The sequence below is a fragment of the Patella vulgata genome, chromosome 8 (assembly GCF_932274485.2).
Source record: "Patella vulgata chromosome 8, xgPatVulg1.2, whole genome shotgun sequence".
NCBI lineage: Eukaryota > Metazoa > Mollusca > Gastropoda > Patellidae > Patella > Patella vulgata.
In genome coordinates, this window is record NC_065886.2 from 7,667,056 (window position 1) to 7,694,060 (window position 27,005).

At 35.6% G+C, this 27,005-nt stretch overlaps 1 protein-coding gene across 3 annotated transcripts in view; it reads right to left on the reverse strand.

Annotated features, from left to right (window-relative positions):
• Positions 1–3,300: 3,300 nt before the first annotated feature.
• The window catches only part of LOC126830951 (hemicentin-2), a 112,422-nt gene continuing 88,717 nt past the window's right edge, over positions 3,301–27,005 (reverse strand). The window contains exons 16-21 of one of the 3 annotated variants that reach the window (XM_050561491.2): positions 16,210–16,335; positions 13,156–13,186; positions 12,834–12,898; positions 10,447–10,596; positions 7,829–7,867; positions 3,301–7,417 (exon numbers count right to left, since the gene is read on the reverse strand). In XM_050561491.2, coding sequence (XP_050417448.2) covers positions 7,260–7,417; positions 7,829–7,867; positions 10,447–10,596; positions 12,834–12,898; positions 13,156–13,186; positions 16,210–16,335 — 569 coding nt within the window. In that variant the 3' untranslated portion in view covers positions 3,301–7,259. Of the gene's footprint in view, positions 7,418–7,828; positions 7,868–10,446; positions 10,597–12,713; positions 12,899–13,155; positions 13,187–16,209; positions 16,336–27,005 lie in introns of all 3 variants that reach the window. The other 2 variants (XM_050561490.2, XM_050561492.2) reach the window with 2 other exon arrangements.

Below are 27,005 nucleotides of genomic sequence, written 5' to 3' on the forward strand. Positions count from 1 at the left end.
ATGCTTAGGCAAAGTGGAAAATTTATTGGAAAGCGTCGGCGATTGAGCATAGCCGTTCTGGTTCTTCTTCAGACACGATTTGGGTATCTGCGGTGGGTAGTTGGGGTTAGGAGTTTGGGTATTTGCAGGATAATTTGCCGGTAGGGGAAGGGGATTAATTACATCGTAATAATGGTCGGAGGAGGTGATATAGTCACTGTCCGAGGTCTCACAATCAGTCAAGCGATCAGACGAACTCCCCGGGGCATAACCTTCATCAATTGGACTATCCATGGCCGTTTCGGTCTTTGGAAGATCAATAGGTTCCCTTGCGCCGATAGTGCTGGAGATATTTGTCAGTGCCCTGTTTATTATGGGTAGTATTAAGGGTTTATTTTTACTCTTGTTCGCCGAATGAACTTCGATTATTCCTATTTCATTATTGTCCAGGTCATCCAGAGTCTCGCCAACCTCGTGATCCAGCAACACCAGATGATCTGCGTCTTCCAGAAGCTGGGGAAGAGCAATCTCTTGACGATAAAAATGATCCCAGGCTGAAACTTGGTGGGTTTTGTTTTTGTTAACTAATGACGAATAGCAACTTCCCACCAAGATGTCATCATGGAAATCTGGTAGCGCCGCCCGTTGCTTAGCGTTAGTTGCCAGGTTACTGGGTTGCAAGGACAGGAATTTATTTGCAAACGTTGGTCGTCCCTTGATTAGGTTACGTTTTGTCGTGAGCGTGAAGTTGGGTTCTGAATATTTTACAGGAGCTGGGATGCATCCAGATAGCCCTCGCGGTCTAGCCTGGAATTGTTTCTGAAGTTCTAGCTGAAGGTCCTCCCGGCAGCATGGGAGACCACACGTGTGACCAGGCGGGTTGTGAGAGTAGCGCGCAAAATCAGAATACAGCAAAGCATTTGGTTGCCGGTGTTTTAATTTGAAGAACTGAAATATAAAATAAATCATTAATGTGATTGATTAGAAAAAGTCTAGTATTTCTATTTACCAAACAGAAAACCAAACCACACGTGCACAAACGCAGGGGCGGATCCAGAGGAGGTGGGGGTGGGGTGTTTTTTTTCCCAAACCTCACCCTGCTCAGCTACATAAGAAAAATGTAAAACAACAATTTATAAGAAAAGTGTAACGGTCGTGTGCTTTATCCTTTATCATCAGATGGTGGGATGGGATTCGGCATTCAAAGCGCGAAATAATCAAAGCGCGAAATAATGATATAGTCATGTGTGATATCACAATTAATGCTTTGCATCAATGAAATTGAATCACAATGTGTTGGATTTCTCTCTTTAACAAGTCCAGTGTGTATGCACGCCTTCGTAATTTAGACACGATGGTGGCATCATGCAATGTACTGTTTAATTTTCTTAAAGACCCAATACCACTCTTGTTGTAACTGAATAATATGTCCCAATCTTTATTCTGGTCAACAAATTGTACTATTTTAGAATATTTCAATTAATTGATGATACAAATTTCATCTTAACACACCTTATTTAAAGATTTAGAAAAATTCAACATAATGGTTTGAAACGTCTAACGTAAACCTTTTCAAATGAAACTTCGATTTAAAAATATTTTCGAACCCTCTGGACAAGTAAAATAGGATGTAATGGATAATTTACACAACAGGTAGGACACTTAAACATCTAGTACTTAGATAGAGATATTATTTATTTTCTGGAGCTTTAAAGCCAGCAAGAGTGTTATTGTCCCTTTAACAGGAGCCTGAAAAACCCCTCCTGCAAAATTTCCTGGATCCGTCCCTGCAAAGTAAAATCTAACTGGAAGTGTACAGGATAGAGGCCTTGTTATTAAAATTCAAGCCTGTCATCATATTTTAAAGTAAAAATTGGATACCTTTCAAAAACTTTTCAATTATTCAGAAAATTATTCTAATTCATCAATGGTTTATGTGTATACATTTTTGAACGGTTAAACAGAACACTTAAACGGTGTGAGAGAACACAAGTCAAAGTGAAGACCATGCCTGCATGCAGAGAATAAAAATAAACACATAAAAATAACACAAACGTAACGTAAAGAAATATTATCTTTCTAGAGTTGGTTATTCTTCTCTGATTTTCTTCTGGTGGCCGTTGTCTAGTACGATTCTGTCCCTGTCCCAGTTGTTGGTTGATTTCTCTGGAGCCATTTCTTCGATTTTCATTTTAGAAATGTCCTGATGCACTCAATATTGGTCAAACTTTGAGGATAGATTCTAGTTTTGAAATGTCGTTCAAATCCGTTTTTACACCTTTCCCACACACAAAGACCAAACAAATATTATCAATTTCAATGAATGGAACACGTACTTCTCAAAAAGCTCGAAATATGCTCAATTGTTTGCACGAACATCGCATATTTAGGAAATAAAATGTCGGCAAACTAGCTCCGTGTTTTATTTCAAGCAGAGCTAATTAAAGACAGACATCGTAAGTTTTGTATGAGTATTAAAGTTTGTTCAAGCTCATCTCTGGCTATTACCTTCTCCAACATGTGAACAAGAACTTATAAACGTGGGTACAGGAACATGAAAACAGTGTCTGGAGGGTTTGGGGTGGGGTGACTTCAGTCTACTATTAAAGAGAAGAATTTCAAGCTCAAGTCTGGCTATTATTATATGTGCTCCTCTGGCTAACTACAAGAAAACTCCCAACTTCTCGCTATAATCACCTGTTTAAAATCCCCTCCTATGACAATTCCATTCAACAGATTATTTTAGCTTATATAATATAAGTACCAGAAAGGGAGTCGGAGGTAGCCTGGACTTGTCTTGATCACTTACGGCTACATGTACGGAGAGAGAGACGGAAGCAGCAGGGACTTGCTTTGGTTATTAGATGTGCCCCTCCTATGAACAATTCCTGCTACAAATTAGTTTAATTTGGGATTTAACGTCCACTCGCGTCGGGACTTTTGGCACTAACATATGGTTCAATTTTATTTCAACAATTCGCTTGTGCGAATAGGTCTTTAGCAGTGGGAGAAAACCGGTGGACCCGGAGAAAACCCACGAGATTGAACAGGCCACTCTACTCCTTGTCACGTACCAAACGGGGAATCGAAACCACGCCAGTTGATTCAATGACAGACCTATGGTAACGCCCGCAGGTGCTAACCATTCGGCAATCCAACCCCCTTTTGAAAAGCACTAAGATAATTCTTTATCTACATACATCACATGTACCGGGTGCACAGGACCGTCTTTAGCATTGGGAAGCGTAAAACAATGACAACTTCACAAACTGTTGTCTTCTAGATGAAACAAATTAAAAGAAAACTCTGTCACCATAGCGATATAATGATATTTTCTTTATTTCTCGTATGAAATTTAGTTGTTGTTTTTTTTTTATATTTTTACATTTTACATACATAATTACAGATTTATATGACTTTCTCTCTTTTCTTTCATACTCATATTCTGTAAATTCTACCTGTGTTGATTTTGTATCTCATCTACTCTTAACTAATTCAACAGGTAGCTTGCTCAAGGTATAATTCAACAGATAGCTTGCTCAAGGTATAATTCAACAGGTAGCTTGCTCAAGGTATAATTCAACAGGTAGCTAGCTCAAGGTATAATTCGTATTGTTTAAAAATTTTGAATATTTATATAGACAATGGTTAATTGGAGGTCTCTGGTTCAAAATAGAATTAGTTTCTTAATAGAACAACTGTGACCATTGTTTATTCCTACTGTATAATAATTTACACATGAGCTACGAAGCAAGAATTATCAAAAACCAAATTCTTCAAATACATCTGGATTTTAATTGACATTTCCGACAGTAAAGCCAAGTTTTATGAAGTATCTAAATTAACGACAACTCTCTTTCCCCCATTCAAACAATGATTCATTCACACGTTAATGAAAAATAATATCTTTAATGTGTTTGATTCTGTCAAACTTAATAATATGACATAACAAGAATATCAATTCTCATTTATTCCTGATTTGTTTTTAACATGCATTTAATACATTTCTCACAATACAGACTTGATTTACCAGTCCATACAGACTTGATTTACCAGTTCATACAGACTTGATTGATCAGGCAATACAGGCTCATTTACCAACCCATATAGTCTTGATTTACCAGTCCATACAGACTTGGTTTATCAGACAATACAGGCTCATTTACCAGTCCATATAGACTCATTTACCAACCCATACAGACTCATTTACCAGTCCATATAGTCTTGATTTACCAGTCCATATAGACTTGATTTACCAGTCTCTACAGACTCATTTACCAGTTCACACAGACTTAATTAACAGATCAATCACACACATGCAATGTAAAGAAAAAAAAATGTTAATTACACTTTATATGAACTTTTTGTATTAATAATGATATATTTACACAATATAATAAAACAGTTATATTTTTATTTAAAAAAAAAAAAAAATTAAATTAAACAGGAGTTTTGCGTCTTAAATATTTTAATATGAAAACTAAACTTGGATTTACTTAAATAAAATATTACATGTGTAAGTAGGAAGTGTCCGTTTAAATAAAATTGAACATCTATAAACGAAAAACGAAATCTGTAATTATAAAAAAAAAACTGTGTTATGTATAAAACTTTAATATTAGGCCAAGGTAATTTAATATTTAGTTCGTCAAGGTCTAAATAAATAGATATTCAAGTCTCATGATCTTAAGTTTTGATTAAAATTTCAAAAATTAAAAAATTTGAACTAAAAGTTTTTGTGGATAACAACCAAGTGCTGGGTCTAAATAAATAAAAATGGTTTGTTTAAAATTTAAAAACTTAAATTTTAAAATAGAAAGTTTTTGAGGATAGCAACCAAGTGGGTATTGTTTTTCCCTAGAAATACGAAGCAATATCTGAATACCTGTCCTGAAGGAACATGACCAAATCGTTAAATTAAAGGCAAGACCTGTTTCACAACAACTGGAATTTGCATAATATTAAATCTGGATGGAGAAAATACTTCACAAGTTTCATATTAAATTGCATAAAATTGTTTAAAATGGACAAATTTGGATGGAAAGATATCAATAATATTGTCAATAAATGATAATGAAGGCCTTAAATATAAAATACATACTTTGGTTGGATGGAAATCTGTCTTTTAATACAACCAGTCTTAAATTAAATATTGTATATAGTTAATTAATAAATCCCTTGATTAGTAAATTTAATAATTCCAAAAGTCCCATTTCGCATACATATCTTTTAGAGTAATCCCGCAGCCATATTCATCCCAGGCATTTTGTACGAAAGACATTGTTCAAATTGCGTTTTATTTACGAAATATTTCAAGGACGTAACTTTTTCATTGCGACTACAATCCTATAACAGATCCTAACTCTTAGCCAATGGAAAAGATGCTTTCCTAAAACCCCTGGAATCTTATTTGTTTTTACTAATATTAATTCAACGAAAAAAACTGATTTTTAAAAATAAACTAACAGATAAACGATGGTAATTTTAGAATTTTGAAAATGCACCAAATACAATTTAGAATTGATCAGTTCAGTTGGATTGAATAATAAACCAACATTCACAAATAACAGGCCCGGGACTGTACAGCGCAGGGGACGCCCACGGATACATTCACTTGAATTGATAATTTTGCAATGTCTATATTCTGTCTTGTCCGCAGGTTTATCTTGTAGATTTTTGTTTTGTGTGTAGTGCGGTCCTCCTGCATTTACTAGTAGAATATTTAAATTGTAAAATCAGTATTTGGTGTAACCACGAGACATTATATTTGTTTAACCGAAATCATAAGGAACGGGTCAAGAATTTGAAAATTGGTGCTGAAATTGGTGAACAATTTTAAATGCTTCATTCTCTCTCTTAAAACTGCCTGGGCAAAATGACCATCATTATGATTGTGTAAGTTGTGGACGGTGCAAGTAAAATAATAAGGCTATATATGGGAGTTATTCTAATTTGGCTATGTTTTCAATTTGGATTGATATTTTCACCTTCTGGTAAATGGATTATTGCTTTTCTTTTGCACCAATGTTAGTTTTTTTGTTTAGCAAATTTATAACCATATTAATAAGAGCACCATAGTACGAAAAGAAAACTCTTGCTGTAGATGATTAACTAACGGTAAATCAAACTTATATCTTCCGTTCCGTTTTTCTGTGGAACGATTGTGTACCTTTTGAAGGTTTTAAAAAAATTATAATATATTAACAAATATATAGAGTTTTTTTTTTATACACATATCAGGAGAATATCATTGGTCAACTACATGACCTTTAACCTATCAGGAGAATATCCCAATATCATTGGTCAAATACTTGACCTTTAACCTATTTTGACTCTTTGTTAAAGAGTTAATATCAAGTCCCATAACTCTCAATACAACTGGTATTGTCACATATGTTTTGTTTACGAATCTTTTTTATCCTTAAAGCGAAATGTCCGTCTCATTCTGATTTGAGTCACTGCGCATATTCTCTCATTTTTTCCATTGTTTTAAGCTGCCACAACAGTGTAAATACCGTACATTTGCTTCTGCAGAGTGTCCATCCCATAATTTCTCTTGTGCTGTGCCAATAGTCTGATTCAACTGAATGAAAGTCTACAGCCATCTACAGAGACCATGTAACACACAATTTGATTGGACGAAAAGAGCACAGAACACAGCCTGCTCCAATAGAAACACTTGACACAAATCCTTCCCAGAAACAAAACATCACATGATACAATATCTAAATACAGTACATTGTAAAAACATGGTGCTCGACACGGAACGGTAACGTGAACATATAACCACTTTAGAATTTGACGTAAAGGTCACTTCACAGTTCAAAGGTGAGGTCATAGTTCAAAGTTCATGCATGCTCTTAGACTTCACATAACAAACAGATGGGACCTTGTTTGGCCAGGAAGCACAGAAAATCAAACTTGTACGAAACGTCGATAAAGTGTCTATTTTTGATAATGCTTTTTAGCGACAGCAGTTTACACAAAAATATCACATATTTTATTAATTAATAGAAAGTTTGTTTTTTTTAAAACGCGAGATCTTCTGACTTCCGTATCTTTGACTATCTTTTAACAGCACTGTCGACGCTTAATTATCTTTTTAAGCGCTTGTTTTTTAACGTACAGCTCATCTCATTCTAATGTTATCTTCAATAGCGAAATAAAAATTTCAACAATTTACAAAAAAAAGTTCCAGCGCCAACAGATCTGAAGATTCCGAACATATAAAAAGTTTTGTTTTTCGAAGAAAAGCGACACAGGACAAAACATGAGAAACATCAGACGACAACTTCGTAAATAACCTTTTTTGGTTTGGAGGGGTCAGGCGTGGAATAGCCACTCTCTGGATTACTCTGTAGGCTACCTTCCTTCTTTTCTTCAAGGTCGATGTATTGGTCCTTGGATGGACTTTTGGGTACACCGTGAAAATGTATATCTGAAAAATAGACAGAAACAAATTACAATAAATCCATAAAGTTAATAAAATCAAATGGTGTTTGACGTTAATCTTTTCTACATCAACCGTGCTTATGAAGATGGGAGTAAGAGAGAGAGAAATGGGGTTTAACATCCACTCGACACAAACTAGGTCATTTTGGGACTAACATATGGTTCAACTTTATTTCAATAATTCGCTTGTGTGTAGGTGTCTTTAGCAGTGGAAGGAAACCGGAGAAAAACCCACGAGGTTGGACAGGCGACCCTACTCCTTGTCACATACAACCGAGGAATCGAAGCCATGCCAATTGACTCAATGACAGGCCCCCTTTTTTTGTCCCATCCAAATAACTAGACACTGCTCCTTGAATTTGACAAAATTCAAAACATTTTTTAAAAGAATACTAACCTGCTCCCTGTCTGTTATTATAATCTACTCGACCAACATCTACAAATAATCAAATATTACAATAAATAATAGGTTTAACACTACCATAACTAGGGTGACCCACGCACCTACAGAAATACAGTCAACCGCTGATAGTTCGAGACTACCACTGGAGCGTGCACATTCGCCGTGTCGAGGCCAACTTTCTGACAGTATGATACTATAAATAGCCATGGCACGTGCAATTCTCTACAAATCTATCAACTATTACAGCCGTAAAAAAATTATTGTTGACGATTTTGAATAGCAGTAAAATTAAGCTTCTTGGTTATTACAGCAGATTTAGAAATTACGTTCGTTTCATTTTTTAAATCGCTTTATCATTAACTATACCGTTAAGAGCGGCATCTTTTGGTTTAGTACAAATAATATCTCAGAAACACTCGGGTTAGACAGGAACATGATACTAGCAGTAGTTTCATTTTACTTTTACAAGCTTCTTAAAACAATTGTTGAGCTAGCTAACGTGCTCATTTCTAAATTCAATTTCTTGTTCTAGCTTTCTGTTATGTTTCGTAAAAAAGTAGTCTTGATTATCCCGACCTGTCAATCAGCCCTAGAATGGTCGATAGACTGGTTAAGCGAGACTAATTTCAAAACAAGGGCACGTAACCTATCTTTTACTCAAAAGTGTCTGGATGTTATGGACGACACATGGAACCAGTTTTCAGTCTATTATTTATAGATGATTAATGGTCATAGCTTATTAAGTACAACATGATCGTTTATTTAGTGACTGTAATTGTTTGAAACTGATTTGAGGCTTGGCATATATATAAATATTGTGGCGAAATTGTCGAGATATATGGAGATATTTATTTATGGTGGGTCACCCTACCATAACTGTAACAATAAATAATCATTTAACTCCCCAAAAACAATGTCACACGTTCACAGATTTATTCAATGTTTTCTCTAACTGCACACAAACTACGTATCCTATGATAGTTCGCGCTAAAACTAAAGCAGAAATGATCATTTAACCCCCAATATAAACGTTTCATATGTCTATCTATAGTATAATCTCATATTTTTACTGGCTGTACGAGAGCTTACATGTATGTGCATAAAAACGTTCTTAAGATATGACATGTTAAAATTTTAATGTATGACCATCGTGTCAGATAATTACAATGTTGAGAAATTTTAGTATTTCCTTGTATCATACACAAGCATAAATGTGTAATTTCAAATTTAAAAGCTGAAATACAAATTATCTCCCTTTAACCATCAAGAAACTCCAAAATGTGAAATTTGAAAAAACCTGGGGGCTGTTTCACGAAATTTGAACTAAGATAAAATCCAAATTTTAGTAATTTGATTGGATAATATAAGATTGATTTTAGTGCTTAGCCAATCAAAATTGAAGTATCCACTAAAATTTGGATTTTATCTTGAGTTAAGATTTCGAGAAACAGGGCTCTGTTTTCAAGTGATCATGCTACAATAATAAAACATTAAAACAGCCTTACAGACTGTTATATATTTATCTATAAACTAAAACATAATTATGAAGCATCTAGTCCATTGAGACAGAAAAACATACTCCATCAGGTACCAAATCAACCATATTGATTTTCTTAGATCAATTGCAATTCAATCCTGATTAAAATACAGATCTATATTTCATTTCATTTTTTTATACATTCGATGGCCTCTACTACATTAAGATCTGATCAGTTGTAGTGGAAGGTCGCGTCAGGTGTTATACGAGCGGCTTTTGACCATATGACATTAGCCATTGATTAATCAATCAGCGTTGATGTTTCTAGTAGGATACCCACAGTTTCGTGCTTCGCACGCCAAGAACTCGCTGCAACAGACTGTTTCATTGGCTAATCCCTCACATCAAGCTAAACGCGGGTTATATAACTACTCTTCCAGATCCTAGTGTAGTAAAGACAAGTAAAACGAAATTTTGAACTACAAAAAACGAAACGAAATAGGATCTGTGTTTTAATCAGATTGTATAAACAACCTAGAGAATTTACAGTCCATTTGGTACCTTATAGGGGCTAACAGAAATTAAAATATTTCAAATATATAGAAAACATTCAACTAACATGCATATCTAAAATACTATAAAAAGTGCTTTGAGGGTGATATAGTAACATAGATAAATAAAACATGAATATAGTGAAATATGATATGATATTGAAAGAGAAATCTGCTGTAGAGATGGGATTAAGGGTTTAAAGAATAAAATAAAAGAAAAGTTTATCAGCGAAGAACTGAGGAAAAAGCTAAACGATTCATTTGGAAAATTTTGTATAGAATTCAAAATATAAGACAGAAAGCAGATAGAATGATATTATTTAATTTTAGACAAATGGTCTATTTGGAGGAGAATTTTGTATGAAAGTTGAAATAGAGGATAGAAAGCAGGTATCACTTTATTAAAAATAACCTATTCAAGCAGTCTGGACAATCTTAGATTTGTTTGGATTTGATTGTTTGTAGCAAAAAGACATTTTTTAAAAATATTTTAAGCATTATATTAAGCAAGAAGAGATTTATATATATAGGCAAGCTGATAATAATCCCAGTCTCCATTTTTCTATTATTGCGGAAACACTTACTCTCATTTCTCCGATTCATTTCATTTTCAAACATCCTCTTATCGACGTGTGAATCATACGATGTGTCGTGAGGTACGTGACCATTGGCTGTTGCATGTCCGTTGGGTAGGTAACCGTTTCCATGGTTATGTTTCAAATCCAAAGGTCCGTCTGCAGAAAAATCAGGGACGCTTTTAATAGCATTGTGGGATTGATAAACTAGTAGTAATACATATTATCTTATTTAAATATTTTACACGATTTGTGTGAATGTTTTTTTTGTATGATACGAAATGATTTTAAAATGATCTAATGAGTCATTCAACAAATTAAAAATAAAATCAACACCATGCTTTTCAAAAACATTAATTTGCAAAATCAAATCGGACAAATGGCTGTGTTGTTAAACATTAGATTGAACGATGAAAATGTGTTTTAGTAGAAAACGATGTTTGTCAGTACAGAAACCAATATGTTAGTTTTAAAATTTCTGACGTATTCCTGTTTAATGAAGTTCTAGATTATATCAGAACGAATAGAAGAGACATTCATTATTACAGATATAAGAAAATTTAGAAGAAAAGGTCGAAGGTCAATTCCTGACAAGAGGAAAAGAAGTAAGATGGAAGTCAGTAAATTTAAAAAAAAAAAAAGATTTCTAGTTGATTGTTTCGAAGATTCAAAATGGAATTAAGTTGTGATAGAATCTGTATAGATACAATTAAAGGCCTCACAAATTTAATTTTCAGTTTCTTCAGGGTTTTGATAACAAATAATTACTTGAATCAGATAAAAGATGTTTTATTTAAAATTACAAAAGCATTAAAGCAATGCCAGGTCCCCATTCTCGTGTGATGTGTTACGATAGGATTGTCCCTATTGTGTCTACGATCTGCTACGTGCAGATACGCTCGGATACGTTTCGATACGGTCAACACGATTGCTACGACTGACCTCAATATATGATAAGACCTGATAGGATCACCATGATTACTCCACGATTATAACCACGATTTCAATCATAGCAGGAATCATGATAGTGGGAACCTAGCATTAACCAAGTATTTTTAGTTTTTAAACAAGTTTTTTTCCTGTGAAGTCTTTTTCCTGTGAAGAAAGAAAGACAATTTTTACAAATTTCCCCGAAGAACTGAAGATCAGATTTGCGTGGCCTACAGACCAACATTCCATTAGTTTAGATCAGAACAAGGTGAAATTAGGTTTCATTCAAAATATGAGTGAAGATGTGAAATACGTTACTACGATATGGATATTGGTGGTGATTGGGTAATATTCATTCCTCCCAGAAATCATACCTAAAACCTGATGGCCAATTAAAAAGGGTCATCAACTTTTATGTACATGTAGGCCTTTATCTGCATGTAGGCCTTTATCTACATGTAGGCCTTTATCTACATGAAGGCCTTTATCTACATGTAGGCCTATATCCATATCATAAATAAACACAGATATTGTAGCTTTTTTTCCAAAAAATTCAAATCAAGTATCAATTTTCTTATTATTTTGTTATTTGATTGAAATTTAAAATTTTTATTGTCATTTTTGAGTAGTAAGATACATCAATTACTGATACAGTTATTCATTTATTTATTGTTTTTTTTCTCCTAAATCAAAATGCTGTTTTCATTTGGACGGAATAAAAGCTACAATATCTGATTCTCTCATCACCAAATCATAATAACATTATCTTTGAAGCTGTCTGCGTCTCCTAAGTTTTCAAAAACTCGGTAAAATCACACAGATAAGAACACTTTGTGGCATTTCTCTATCTTCATTTGTCAAATTCAAACGGTTTTCAAAATCAAGGAGACTAATTTCCTAGGATGATTGATAGCATTACGGGTCAATTACTGAAGTGACCAGTGGCAAAAAATTTCCCCAAAATTCAAAATTTAACCAAAAAAGAGAGAGATAGGGTTTAATGTCCACTAGACACAAACTATGCCAGTTTGGGACTAATATATTGTTCAATTTTATTTCTATAATTCGTTAGCAGTGGGAGGAAACCCAGAGAAAACCCATGAGGTTGTATCTTCGACCTTACTCCTTGTCACGTATAAGCAGGGAATCGAAACCACGCCACTTGACTCAATGACTAACCTAATAACCTTACTCCTTGTCACGTATAAGCAGGGAATCGAAACCACGCCACTTGACTCAATGACTAACCTAATAATCTAAAGCGTACATGTTATTGTAATATTTTTATGAATTTGGTTGATGAGAGAGGTAAAGTTAGTGAGTGTAACATTTCATGCAATACTTACAACTATTAGAATAATTAGTGGGATTAGAACTACTAGCATCTGGATAAGAAAGACTATAAATTCCCAAAGGAGGAACTGGATCATCCAAGTCTACACCAGGAATGCGACTCATTGTCATACCTTGATTTTCATAAACCTGTTGTTTTTTCGGTTGTTGTACGCCATTAACGGGCTGAGTTCTCCTCCTATAAAACAAAATCAACTAAATCTTTTAAAACGTTTGTTCTACATACATGTTGTGGTGAATAATAATAAAAATTTCACCCTATTTCAACATTATATACACATTTTTTCTGACAATCAAAAATAGGAATGCAACCTGTTTCGTACTTAGTTCATTCGTACCTCACATGAAATTGACAAATTCAATTGTTATTATTTTGTAATACATCTGGAATATTTTCACTTTTTCTCAAAATTTTATAAAATTTATATGACTTACTCAGTATCTGTTTTATTGTCTTCATATTTGGCTAAAAAGTAAAAGAAATAAATACATGAATATTTCAAAAGATTTTCCTATTAGTTCACGGACAACATTTTCTTTAATAATGGGGTCGAGGAGATCCAAATCATTGACACATTTTCATATGCTTTTCTAATTCAAACAAACATGTTCCTCTATTTAATTAATGAACAATTAGTGCAGACCTTAAGACAAATCAGACTCTCTGTGCAGAGGATATTATACGGTCCCCCCCCCCCCCTACCCTACCCCCCTCACTCCCACCTCCTCCTTCCAAGTCAAAATGTTAGCAGAATCACAGATGTTTGATTTGAAACACCTAGGCCTATATCAAACAAGAAAACTAGCCAGTAAAAGGGCTCAACAAAAACAATATTCGGTCAGGATGTCGATGTTAAATTTGTGTTAAATGTTTTGGCTATGATAAAGTTGTGGGGCTGGGTGCAACCTCACGGTTCGCTTGCATATCCCCCTAGTCTTCAGCCAATATCACAACAGTTTATCAAATATTTGAACGTCAGATAAAACGTCTTAATGACAAATTGTTTAATGTAACCACATCAATTCAATCAAATCAAATATTTATCACAAATTTAAGGTAATTTTGTAAATGCCCTGCGTGTTCAAATAATGTACAATAGATTTATTGAAATAATTCAAACATAACGAGGTCCAAAAATATCCCAGCATGCATTCCTCGTCTTAATCGACCGTTGACCTTCAAAGAAAAACCTGATGACTTGACCTGAAGACAATAATTTGTTATAATAGACGAACGAACGGACAATTCTGAACGAACAAACAACCAATTCTTTGACTGTATAAATGCAGAATGTCAACAGCGAACCTTTCATACAGTAACAAGCACGTAGATTATAATTACGATTTCTAAACAATATTACAAATTAACGGATATCGCTCCATCGCATAAAATGGATCAAACATAATCTTTTTTTTTCTGAACAATATTTTAAATTAACTGTGAACCTATCATCAAATAACTAGCGAACAAATCAAGTAAGGGTAGATTATAATCATTCTTTCTTCACAGTATTACAAATTAACACTCCATCGCGTAAATTGTGTCAAAAATTATAATCATATTTTGTAAACAATATCGCAAATGAATGTTGACTGCTTCATCACATATCGAGTGGGCTAATGAACAGCAAAATTATCAAATTCGAGCGGACAAATTAACACATAGCACTCCAAGTAAAAATAAAATGGAGTTTAATGTCCTACTTTTCTGCTCCGACTGGGCTAATGAAGATGGGCATACACCATACAGTGTGCTATGAGGGAAATTTTGCCCGGACAGCGGAACTACAGCCTACTCTTATATCGAATTCCAACTGTACACGCCAATGTGTACACAGGACCTCATATTTTTTTCCCATCCGAATAACTAGACAGCTGTCCTTGTCAGGCCCTCTTGTCCTGCAGTACTGACATGGGGAAACCATGCTGGAAAATCCTGATGAACTTTCTCCGCCAATGCAGGGATCAAACATGCGACCTCTAGGCTAGCGAGTCAGCGTCCTACACACTTAGCCACTGTGGCTCACCAATGCAGGGATCAAACATCCAACCTTCAACTACAGCCTTCAAGTAATGACAGGATAAATGTAAGTACATCTGAATAACAGAGATCGTTTTGTTTCATTCACTAGCGAAAAAAACTATATTTGCTTAACAGAATACAAACATTATTTTGTTCAGTCCGTGACATCATTCAATCAAACAACCGGAACCGATTCGAAAAAAAAAATCCACTACAATAAATAGCAATAGATTCGCTTTCCATTATTCAGTTCATCCAATTCAAATCAAATAAATTTCAATTATACAATTGTATAAAATAAAACCAGCGCAATCAAAGAATAACATGTACTCAAAAAACTCAACAAATTAATTATCGTTTTGTAAAAAAAAACCAGGTTTTAAAAATCAGTTGAATCAAAACATCTATGGACAAAAAATCTCATGAAATGAGGACTGAATGAAACAATGGACATGTGTTTATTTCTGTGTCAAAAGGAATTTCGTACATTCTGTTTTTTCATTCGATGTCACATAAATATGTAAAAGAGAGTCGCGGTTGTGGATTTTTGAAGTGCAAGGAAGTCCGTTCTAAAACAAGTCTAGTTTCCGTGATGAGATACAAGGCTGGATAATCTGAAGTTTATCGAACCCACCACAAACAAACATTTTATTTACTCAGACATTGAAGATCTCGTGGTTGCCATAACAACTGCAGTGTGAGATTCGACAATGGGAAGTTACTTTTAACAGTAAAGAGATGTCCCTTTGTTTTTAAACCATTTGGAATATTTCCGTATGAAACAGGAGAGGAAGATATGGAAATATTTGACACAAGTGGCATTTTTTTTTTTTGTTCTATTGGACATAGAACTTATCAAAAACTTAAAACTACTCGATTCACAGAGGAGAGAGAGAGAGAGAGAGAGAGAGAGAGATGGGGGTTTAACTCAACACAAACCAGGTCATTTCAGGACTAACATATGGTTCAATTTTATTTCCATAATTCGCATGCGCGTTGGGGTCTTTAGCAGTGGGAGGAAACTGGAGGACCCGGAAAAACCCCACGAGGTTGGAGAGGCAACCCTACTCCTTGTCACGTACAACTGGGGAATCAAAAGCACGCCAGTTGACTCAATGACAGACTTTATGATACAGCACGCACGTGCTAACCATTCAGCCATCCACCCCCCTACAGAAAGAGAGAAATGGGGTGTAACATCCACTCGACAAAAAATAGAGCATTTTGGGACTAACATATGGTTCAACTTTATTTTAATACTTCGCGTGTACGTTTGGATGTTTGTGGTAGGAAACTGATGGACCCGGAGAAAATCCCTGAGGTTGGATGGATGACCCTACTCCTTGTCATGTACAAGCTGTTAATTGAAACCATGCCAAATGACTCAATGTCAGACCTTTATGATCTAAAGCGCACATATTAAACCATTCGGACACCCAACCCCCTATAAATAATATACGACTTACCTTGGTTTTTCTTTCTACGACAGATAAATATAATAAGTATAATTAATAAGGTAATAATAATAACTCCACACACGCTGGCAATGATGTATACATCTCGTTCCGTTAAGGTAGCACCACCTGCTTCACCTGTAAATATACAAATAAAATACAACTTGAGTAAATCGATCATAACAAATAAAAACTTCATCCAAGACAGTGCAAAAAAATTACAGGGAACAAAATCAGAATAAAGCAAAGAACGGTGATATCTGGAATTAGTACTTTGTCAAGTTTGTCTCTGTCCATATCTTGGCCACAAAGAGAGAGAGAAATGGGGTTTAATGTCCACTCGACACAAACCAGGTCATTTCGGGACTAACATATGGTTCAATTTTATTTCAATAATTCACTTGGACGTAGGGGTCTTTAACAGTGGAAGGAAACCAGAGGACTCAGAGAAAACCCATGAGGTTGGACAGGTGACCTTACTTCTTGTCACATACAACCAGGGAATTGAAACCACACCAGTTGACTCAATGACCGACCTTATGATACAGCACACACACGCTAACCAATCGGCCATCCAACCCTCCTCCCCTCACATATCTGCAAATCCTGCATGGGCCACTGTTATATATTTTGTCACGGTTACACATTTTGAATGGTCATGCTTTGTTATATTCTCACTTGTGCAATAAATTAATAAAAGTGGTGACAATTAAAATCTAGGTTAATCTACGCAACTATAATCAATATACAGGTAGGTAAAAATATAATCAAGCTACAGGTAAAACTCAGATGAATATTGGCTACATATGTGTTTGTATTGTTACGTATGTGTTTGTATTGGCTATGTATGTGTTTGTATTGGCTATGTATGTGTTTGTATTGTTACGTATGTGTTTGTATTGTTACGTATGTGTTTGTATTGTTACGTATGTGGTTGTATTGTTACGTATGTGTTTGTATTGTTACGTATGTGGTTGTATTGTTACGTATGTGTTTGTATTGTTACGTATGTGGTTGTATTGGCTATGTATGTGAGTAGGTAGAGCTCGGATATTGCTACATATTATGTGATTATATTGTGTAAGTTTTGATCAGGATAAGTTCAGACTTAGCTTCGGCTATAGAATACTTAACATTTGATTCAAATCAATAACACATCTTGTAATCCACTTCGTTATTAAAACATAATCCCATAAAATACTGGCTTTAAATTAAAATACCAAACAGAATATGAGAACACAAACACTGTTTCATATAAAACAAATCATTGCCCAATACAATACAAGATGGAGAGAGAGAGAGAAATGGGGTTTAACGTCCACTCGACACAAACTAGGTCATTTCGGGACTAACATATGGTTTAATTTCATTTCAATAATTCGCTTGCGCTTAGGGGTCTTTAGCAGTGGGAGGAAACCGGAGGACCCGGAGAAAACCCACGAAGTTGGACAGGCGACCCTACTCCTTGTCACGTACAACTGGGGATTCGAAACCACGCCAGTCGACTCAATGACAGACTTTATGATACAGCGCGCGCACGCTAACCATCCAGCCATCCAACCCCCCAATACAAGATGGATTCAAGAACAGCAAAATAATTTGCTTGAAGTACGAGAGAGATTATCCTTTCGAAATGTCATCCAAATAAACTAGTAATTATTCTCCCATAAGTATGTGTTATACATGTACCTCTAGCCATTTAATTTTAATGGTTGTGGAGAAAGACAGAGAAATGGGGTTTAACGTCCACTCGACACGAACTAGGTCATTTCGGGACTAACACATGGTTCAATTTTATTTCCATAATTCGCTTGCATGTAGGGGTCTTTAGCAGACCATATGATACAGCGCTCACGTGCTAACCATTCGGTCATCCAACCCCCTTCGATGGTGGTACACAGACTGTCTCCTTTACATTTAATTAGAAATCTTTTGTAAATTAAAAAAATATTTTACTTAAGTCGATTTCATTTACAAAGAGTTAATGTAAATGTTTTTTCCATTAGACTTATTTCAGACAGGAACTTTATCCCAACCTTGATTTAATTAAACAATGAAATGAAATGTGGTTTAACATCCTACACTGGATCTTTGATATAAACAATGATTGTACACAAAGAAATATGGTCATGGTATTGTGAATCTGACCAGGTATTGTTACAGTCATGGTTCATTGACCAGCCAACTTGATCCTATACCCTTGACCAGACGCAGGTGTGTCCACTTGTCTCCCTACCTGACCTTGTTTTCAATTACACCTCCCCTTTATTACAAGGTATGTTAATTTGAAATGTGTGTTTTATATTTTATATCAGTGTGGCAACAAGATCTATACAAGCTTCGTTAATTCTACGTTCTTGTAAACAACTCAACTACATGAAAAATAGCATATTGAAATATAATTGAACCATATGGTAGTCTCTTGATATGAATTCCCATTCCTTTAATTCTATTCAAGATGTCTGGGGGTTGGATATCATAAGATCTGTCAATGAGTCAAATGGCGTGGTTTTGATTCCCCGGTTGTAGTGAGAAGGTTTTCGCTGGGTCTTCCGGTTTCCTCCCACTACTAAAGACCCCTTTTCACAAGTGAATTAAGGAAACAAAATTGAATCATGTTAGTCCTGAAATGACCTAGTGGATATTAAACTCTCTCTCTTTCTCTCTCTCCCTCTCAAACATTATACTGCAGTCTTTCTAGCATAAACAACCTAGCCCTAATAATGTTTATATAAATATTTTAGCGATCTTCTGCAAGCAAAGGATTCAACAACTAACCAAATAACACAAATGTTAATATATCCCTGCGCATGTTTCTTTGTTTCAGGCGTATGGATTCGATTAGTGTATTTGCGGTAGTGTTGGGGGTGAAGACACCCTGAAATTTTCATATTGAGAAGAAAATTCCATATTTCTGACCAATTATTACTCACTTGTGAGAAATTCTAACTAAACCTTTGCAGCCGTCTTGAATTACAAAAGGTCATATTATACAGCCATATGGCTGGTGTTTAAACTGTGCGACTATGTTGAAACATTACAACAGGCCTGTTTTCGTTGAAGCGCATAACATGTGTTGTGTGTTATGTTGATCAAGTCTGTAACTTAACGCCAGTAATTAGAACGCGTTTCTTTATAAAAGCAAATGGATGGTTTCATTAAGATGAAGGTCAACTTACTTACAGCAGACGGGCATTAACTTCCTTCCGCAAGGATTTTGTTGTACGAGGGGAGAAAAGATGAAATGAAATAGGGTTTAACATCCTACTTTTCTGCACCAACTGGGCTAACAAAATCTTTAAGTGGCTTTTAGCGATTGGGAAACACATTAACAGAACAGAATTTTTATGGGAAACAATCACTGTTTTATTCTAAAAGCACAACGTTTCGACATGTATCCTCCTATCGTTTTAGAATAGAGAGAGAGAGAGAGAAATGGGGTTTAACGTCCACTCGACACAAACTAGGTCATTTTGGGACTAACATATGGTTTAATTTTATTTACATAATTCGCTTGCGCGTAGGGGTCTTTAGCAGTGGGAGGAAACCGGAGGACCCAGAGAAAACCCACAAGGTTGGACAGGTGACCCTACTCCTTGTCACGTACAACCGGAGATTCGAAACCACGCCAGTCGACTCAATGACAGACTTTATGATACAGCGCGTGCACGCTAACCATTCAGTCATCCAACCCAATCCCCCCCCCCCCCCCCCGGTTTTAGAATAAACCACTAATTGTTTCCCATAAAAACTGTGTTCTGTTAACGAGTTAACGAAGACAGGTATATACCATACAGTGTGCTATAAGGGAAATTTTGTCCAGACAGTGGCACTGCGGCCTACTCTTATTGCAGGGTTCTTTAACGTGCACGCCAATCCTACACCACTGACAAAGGGGAAACCACAACGGAATATCCTGTGTTTTCAATATCAATTGTGTAGTACAACAAAACATGGTGTAACCTGTAGGTAAAATCGATGACATGTATCCGCTTGACAACTTCCTGATATTTGAAACCTGTCTTTATCCAGATTCAATATGTTATTAGACAGCAGACGCAGGTGTCAAATATACATGTATTATAACTCGGAATCAAGTTTTGTACGGTAATTATCAGAAACCGTGAATTAATGCCTTAATATACAGAACTCGGACTACCTAATGCTAGGTTCCCACTATCATGATTCACGCTACGATTGAATTCGTAGAGTAATCATGGATGTGATCCTATCATATATTGAGGACAATCTTAGCATAAAACGTATCTGCATGTACCAGATCTTGGACTCAGAGGGACAATCCTATCGTAACGCATCGCACGACAGTGGGAACCTACCATTTGACAAACCTTGACATAAGGCACCTGTCACAAACTTTTTTCTTTCAAATACAAATTATCACACAACATATATATACAATTATTAGGAACCATGATATCCCTAATATAACACCTGACCATATAGAATTATCTCAGATGAAGAATCAAGACTTGTAATTATCAGGAACCTGATATTAACACCTCAATATACAGGTACTCTGGTCAGGTAGAATTAACTTTTGTAATTATTGGAAACCATGATGTATTTTAAATATATCCCCGATATTAAGCCCCACTGTACAGAACTTTGGCCAGATAGAATTAACACCAACATGTAAACTGTTAGACCTCAGTTTTTCCACTCACGCTATTTAATTACAAAATTAATATACATCTGGAAATCATTTCATTACTGTATTAGATTTCTTACAGCATTTCAATTTTTTCCTTTTCCAAGGTTATTTTTAAATTAGACACCAACAACTTTCATATGCAACTTCAACCACTGACTAAAATCAACATTTGGCTTAACCTTCGATTGACTCACGAGTTCGCAACAAGGTCACAAGACAATTTAAACATGAACTTGTAGAAAAGCCTGATATTGAGTTTATTTAAGCCTGGACGTGTTAGTCTATCATGATATTGCGTTTATTCAAGCCTGGACGTGTCAGTCTATTTAACAGCTTTTAACACGATTGAGTCTCCCTACAACTTGACGTTCAAATTCTAAAATCTTTTGGCAAATATGTCCAACTCGAATCATTCGTAAAAACACACAGAGAAAAACACACAAATTTTGGACTGGAGTTTGTAATTTTGACTTTTTCCACGAGTACGCTTTGTACTGTAGATTCTAACACGTTACAAATGGTCATTGATTCATTACTATACTATGTTCATTTTGATAGTTTCAACAGTTACATACATAGATATGTATTCAGTAAATAATTAAAATCTCAATTGTATGGAATACAAGTTACTTAAAAGGATTTATTTCTGGTGGCGACGTTTTGACGTTTCTAAATCTTTCAAGTAACTTTTATTCCATATAATTGTGTCATGTGTTATTTGAATATGATGAAATTAAAATCGTAGCCCCACAAAATCATAGTCCCACAAAATCGTAGCCCCACAAAATTTGTATTCCAAATAATATGTATTCCAAATAATTGTGTCATGTGTTACTCGAATGTGATGAAATTATTTATAAACAATTAAAATCGTAGCCCCACAAAAGATTCCATAAATCCCTATAATAATACCCTTCAAGATATATTCGTAAGAGAAGACAGTGAGGCTGAAATCTTAATAAACAACCCTTTATATTCTTTAATTACAAGGAGTCCGTAAAGAGAGGAAGGGGGTTGACAGGCCATCTGTGTTAACAATGATATCAAGGATCTGTAGAAATCTGTAACAAAAGGTTCTAGACCCTTCTCAATGTGTCTGCATCTGTTATCTAGGTCACAACAAATTGATTTTCTGTTCTTAGGGACCCTGATCAACAGAGAGAGAGAGAGTTTCACCTACACCTCACACGAACTAGGTCAATTCGGGACTAACATATGGTTAAATTTTATTTTATTAATTCGCTTGCGTGGAGGGGTCGTTAGCAGTGGGAGGAAACGGGATGACCCAGAGAAAACCCATTAGGCTGGACAGGCGACCCTACTCCTTGTCCCCTGATAAATATATAGCCACATAAATTATGTGAAAGATGTTTTTTTTAAAATTTAAAAATTTAAAATAGGGAACTAAAATCTATTAAACATTGCACCAAGTATTTTGGGTTTTCAAATAAGTCTTTTTTCCAGGTGGTTCCCGAAAAACAGTAAATCGAATAGGTGTGGCCTTATGTAAATTTTATTTTGTAATACTCATCCCATTTGTTTGTGTGTATTTAGGGTTTAAAGTCTGCTTCATCTGATGATTATAGCGGAGACAAGTTATATAATCATCCCTTATAACAGCCCCTTTTAATTAAAGATTATAGTAGGACTGACTGAACAATGATTCATAGTTTAATTGTCATTACCAGGGGGCAGATTAAGGTATGGGGTTTAGGGAGTGGAGTTGAGAGTCCACCACCAGCTGGAGGGCCTTCAGAGATTTAGGCATGGGGGTTTAGACTAACATATTCATTTTTATGTTTACTTGAGCAATGGACGGTGGAAGAATCTTGTCTGGGCAGCAGTATCTTTACTTACTCTCCTTCCATTTTCAACGGTCAAGGTTTTTTTTACGTGCACACAAGTGTGTTTCATTATTTTCATCCCAACTGAACTAGGGGGAAAGAGTAGGGAAGTCTAAACAATCCCTTTCTAAAAGAAGCCAAAGACAGAAAGATCAAGTCCAATTAAACACTTTGTCTACTTTTCTTTATAATACGAGTACAAGTTTATCCCAGGGTTAGAGTGATATCTGAGTCTGAGGTACCGAAATGCCAATTCAGACCACTGCTTTCCTTTATATTGAATACAGACGGCGTTAAATCTGATACATCTGTGAGTGAAATCATCAACACAATAACAACATCTTGTCTACAGACAGTTCCTGATAATCATCAGACGTAAATCTGGTCATGGTCAGTAAAATTTGTGGACAATTCATCTAGTTATCTCAAAAATGTTTTTCATTCTGATTCAATCTCTATTTTACAATCCGTTGATGTTCCTAGCAGATGTGTTTACCTGCATGTGTGTCGGCCATCATGCTGAGTACGTTGTTTGAGGTTGCTGTGTTTTTTGTTTTTGTAGAATTATTACGAACCGTCTACTCGGGGTGAAGTGAAAGACAAGACGTCTAGTGAGGTGTCCGGGTAGATTTGCCTCATCTGTTTGAAATCGTATCACAGATGTGGCTGATATAATATTTCTAAAAGTATCTGAAAGGCAGGGATATTGCTCCGCGGGGCCGTTGGTGCATCTTTGAAAGGTGTTAGTCATTCTCTGTTGCTTATTGTGTTTCAATATATAGCCTTCATCTTGCCAAAAGTTTCTAAAATAGAATATGATGGATGGCGAATCTACGACGGTGACGGTAGTTTACTCTAATAAGAAACATTGTTAAATCTGTTGACCCCATAAAACCCCAGAAGATCAAATTGGTATGGTATTATAGTTTTCTGTTTAAAGGTTTTCTAGGGTTTTTGATGGCAAATTATCATTTTCAAATATATTTTGTAGAACACTTGACGATATTATTATGATACATCACTTGAGATCAGTTCTCACTTAACATCTCTACTTGAGAACAGTTCTCTACTTGAAAACAGTTCTCGTAGGCAGAATCAGAGCTTGATCTTCACAGTTACAGTTTTATAAAAGGTCAAGGATATACAGATTTTGTTTCACTTTCATATTTATATAAACTCAACCGACATAGGAGATGGGGGTACCTCAGGTCAAAATTTTCAAAAATTTACCAGATGTGTCCATTAAACTACATAGACAGTACAGAAATATGCTAGTTCAAATTAAACCCCACTGTCTCCATAAATCTGCATTTCTGCAATCAACATTTTACGCCTCCTGCCTTTCCAAAATCTAGGCTACGTCGCCTCTGCATGCAACCAAATACCATATTTACAGACTTTCAGTTGGGACTCTCTTTACAAGATTTGAGCCAGATGCATTATATATTTCAATAAGATATTTTTATGTACCTTCTTCAGGGACAACCAGTCTTTTTATAAACATAGTAAAACAAGTACCTCCTTCAGGGACGACCAGTCTTTTTATAAACATAGTAAAACGTGTACCACCTTCAGGGACGACCAGTCTTTTTATATCAAACCTCAGTTGGGGATCAAGTAAGGTCGACAAGTAGTTGTAAAGGAACCATGAAGTTATGAATTTTTGCTGTTTTGTTGTCAATATGTCTTTGATCGGGGAGGGTCTCGATGGACAGAAGCTAAGTTCAGCCTACATCAGACATCTTGAATGGAATCAATACAGAATTCATATCAAAGGAATGGGAATTCATATCAAAGGAATGCCTTTATCTATTTCCTAATAAAAAGAAAGGGTTCAACACAATCTAGGACATTTTGGGACTAACGTCTGGTAACACTTTACTGATTATTTTTGAATAAAAAATGGAAGGACGCAGAGAAACTTAAAGGAATGCCTTTATTTATTTCTCCAATCCTACAATCCTTTTAAAGAGAGAGATGGGGTTTCACAGTCAATTTGAATACAAACTCTGCTTGCACATAGGGATATTTAGTGGTGGGAGGAAACGGAAGGCCCCAATCTTTGTCACGTACAAGTGTCTTTAATAAGCAACTGATAAAAACTGGATAATCCAAGGAAAACTCAAGTGGGTAGGCAGGCAACCCTACCCTTTGTCACGTACAAGCTTGGGATTGAACCCACAACACTTGCATCCATGACAAACTCATGATCTCAAGCACACACAATAAACCAATTAGTCAACTAACCCAGTTACAAAATATACTGCAAGGAGTATTATTTTACTACTGGTTACATACATGACCTTTAACCTTTGACAGTTAACCTTTGACATTTTAAACAGTTGACTTGTATGTAATCTGTGAAAGTAATAAATACCCAACTAATACTTCAGGTCTAGATAAAATAAAAGACCAGAAAAACACTTAAATATTGACCTTTTCATACAGTTGAAAACAATAGGCTAAAAAAAACACAAAAAAACCTCACACTTAGGACCTAATTAACACATTGAAGATTTTGACTTTCTCTTGAATTTAACATGGAAAGAAATTCACAAGTTCTTTAAATTTACGAATAATAAAGTCAAAATGTTAAAGCATAAGAGGTAATAGCACTTGTTCAGTAGATGTGTCGCTGGCTAACTAACCAATCAGAGCAGTCATTGTCCAAAGAACAAACATGCCAATTTTCATGTTGCTTGTACTTGAATTGGCAGAGTTATGGACCTTTTTCTGACGAGAGAGAGAGAGAAATGGGGTTTAACGTCCACTCGACACAAACTAGGTCATTTCGGGACCAACATATGGTTTAATTTTATTTCAAGAATTCGCTTGCGCATAGGGGTCTTTAGCAGTGGGAGGAAACCGGAGGACCCGGAGAAAACCCACGAGGTTGGACAGGCGACCCTACTCCTTGTCACGTACAACCGGGGATTCGAAACCACGCCAGTCGACTCAATGACAGACTTTATGATACAGCGCGCGCTCGCTAACCATTCAGCCATCCACCCCCCCCACCCTTTTTCTGAAGAGTGTCCCCGTCAAGCAGAAGGAACCAGTTCAGATTGCAGGTACATATATGATATCGTTTCCAGACAATAACTTGACACCTCTTGTGGCACGCTTAAAATTTGTACTGTAAAGGGGTTATTGGCTTTTTTAAAGAGCAATACCCCAAGAACATGACGAAGGAACCTATTCATATGAGGTGGTATTGTTTCTGGACAATCACTCAGTGCTTTTAGGTGACACTGTATATCTAGTTCCCTACAAAGATGGCTCTGATTGCAGAACTAGAATTTGATTAAATCTATTTTGACCTTTTTTGATGTCGACTGATGGGTGACTTGCATCTTTATCAATAACTGATTAAAATGTCATGAGATACGAATACGAGTCATTTGGAACATGACATTCACAATCTAACAAACCACAGACGGCTAATTGGGAGTAATTTCATTCAGGAATTGCACATTCAGTTTGAATAACAAAAGAATCAATGAATACCCATCCCACAGACAGAATTCCAAACAATACAAATGAAATGGAGTTTAACATCCTACTGTTCTGCTCCAGTTAGATCAATAAACAAATGGAAATGAAATGGGGTTTAACGTCCTACTGTTCTGCTCCTAAACTAGGCTAATGAATACGGGCATACGCCATACAGTGTGCTATGAGTGAAATTTTGCCCGGGCAGCGGCAGATCAATAAAGATAGGCATATGCCATACAATGTGCTACAAGGGGAATTTTGCCCGGATAGTGGCGCTACTGCCTACTCTTTTATGTATATCGAATGATAATTGTCAAGGGTTCTTTTATAATCTGTTATTTCCTATTGAAATTCTTCACATATTTTTTTTTACACTCAGGAAGAAGCGTTGTTTACACTCAATAAATGAATCATCATATTTTTCTTCTCATTTATTTTATAATTTGAATAACACAAACAGGTTATGCTATTTAATAATACTTGTGTTACCATGGAAATAAAATTAATTGAAATTTAGTGGTATTTAATGTCCTACTTTTCTGCTCCATGAGGAAAATTATTCGGCTACAGTTACGCTTAGCTACAAATTTCAATTGTCATGGGAACTTTTACATGCATGCAAACGTGTAGATGGGAACTCAGGTTTTTATTGTCCGTTCCACACAACTACATAGTGTTTCTGGGCCAACACAGGCATAGAACTAGGAACCACAAGATTATCAAATGTTAACGTTATAGGTAAATTTCCATGTGAATTGTAAAACTATGTCAACTTAAGGCAGAATCCGTTTTATTTT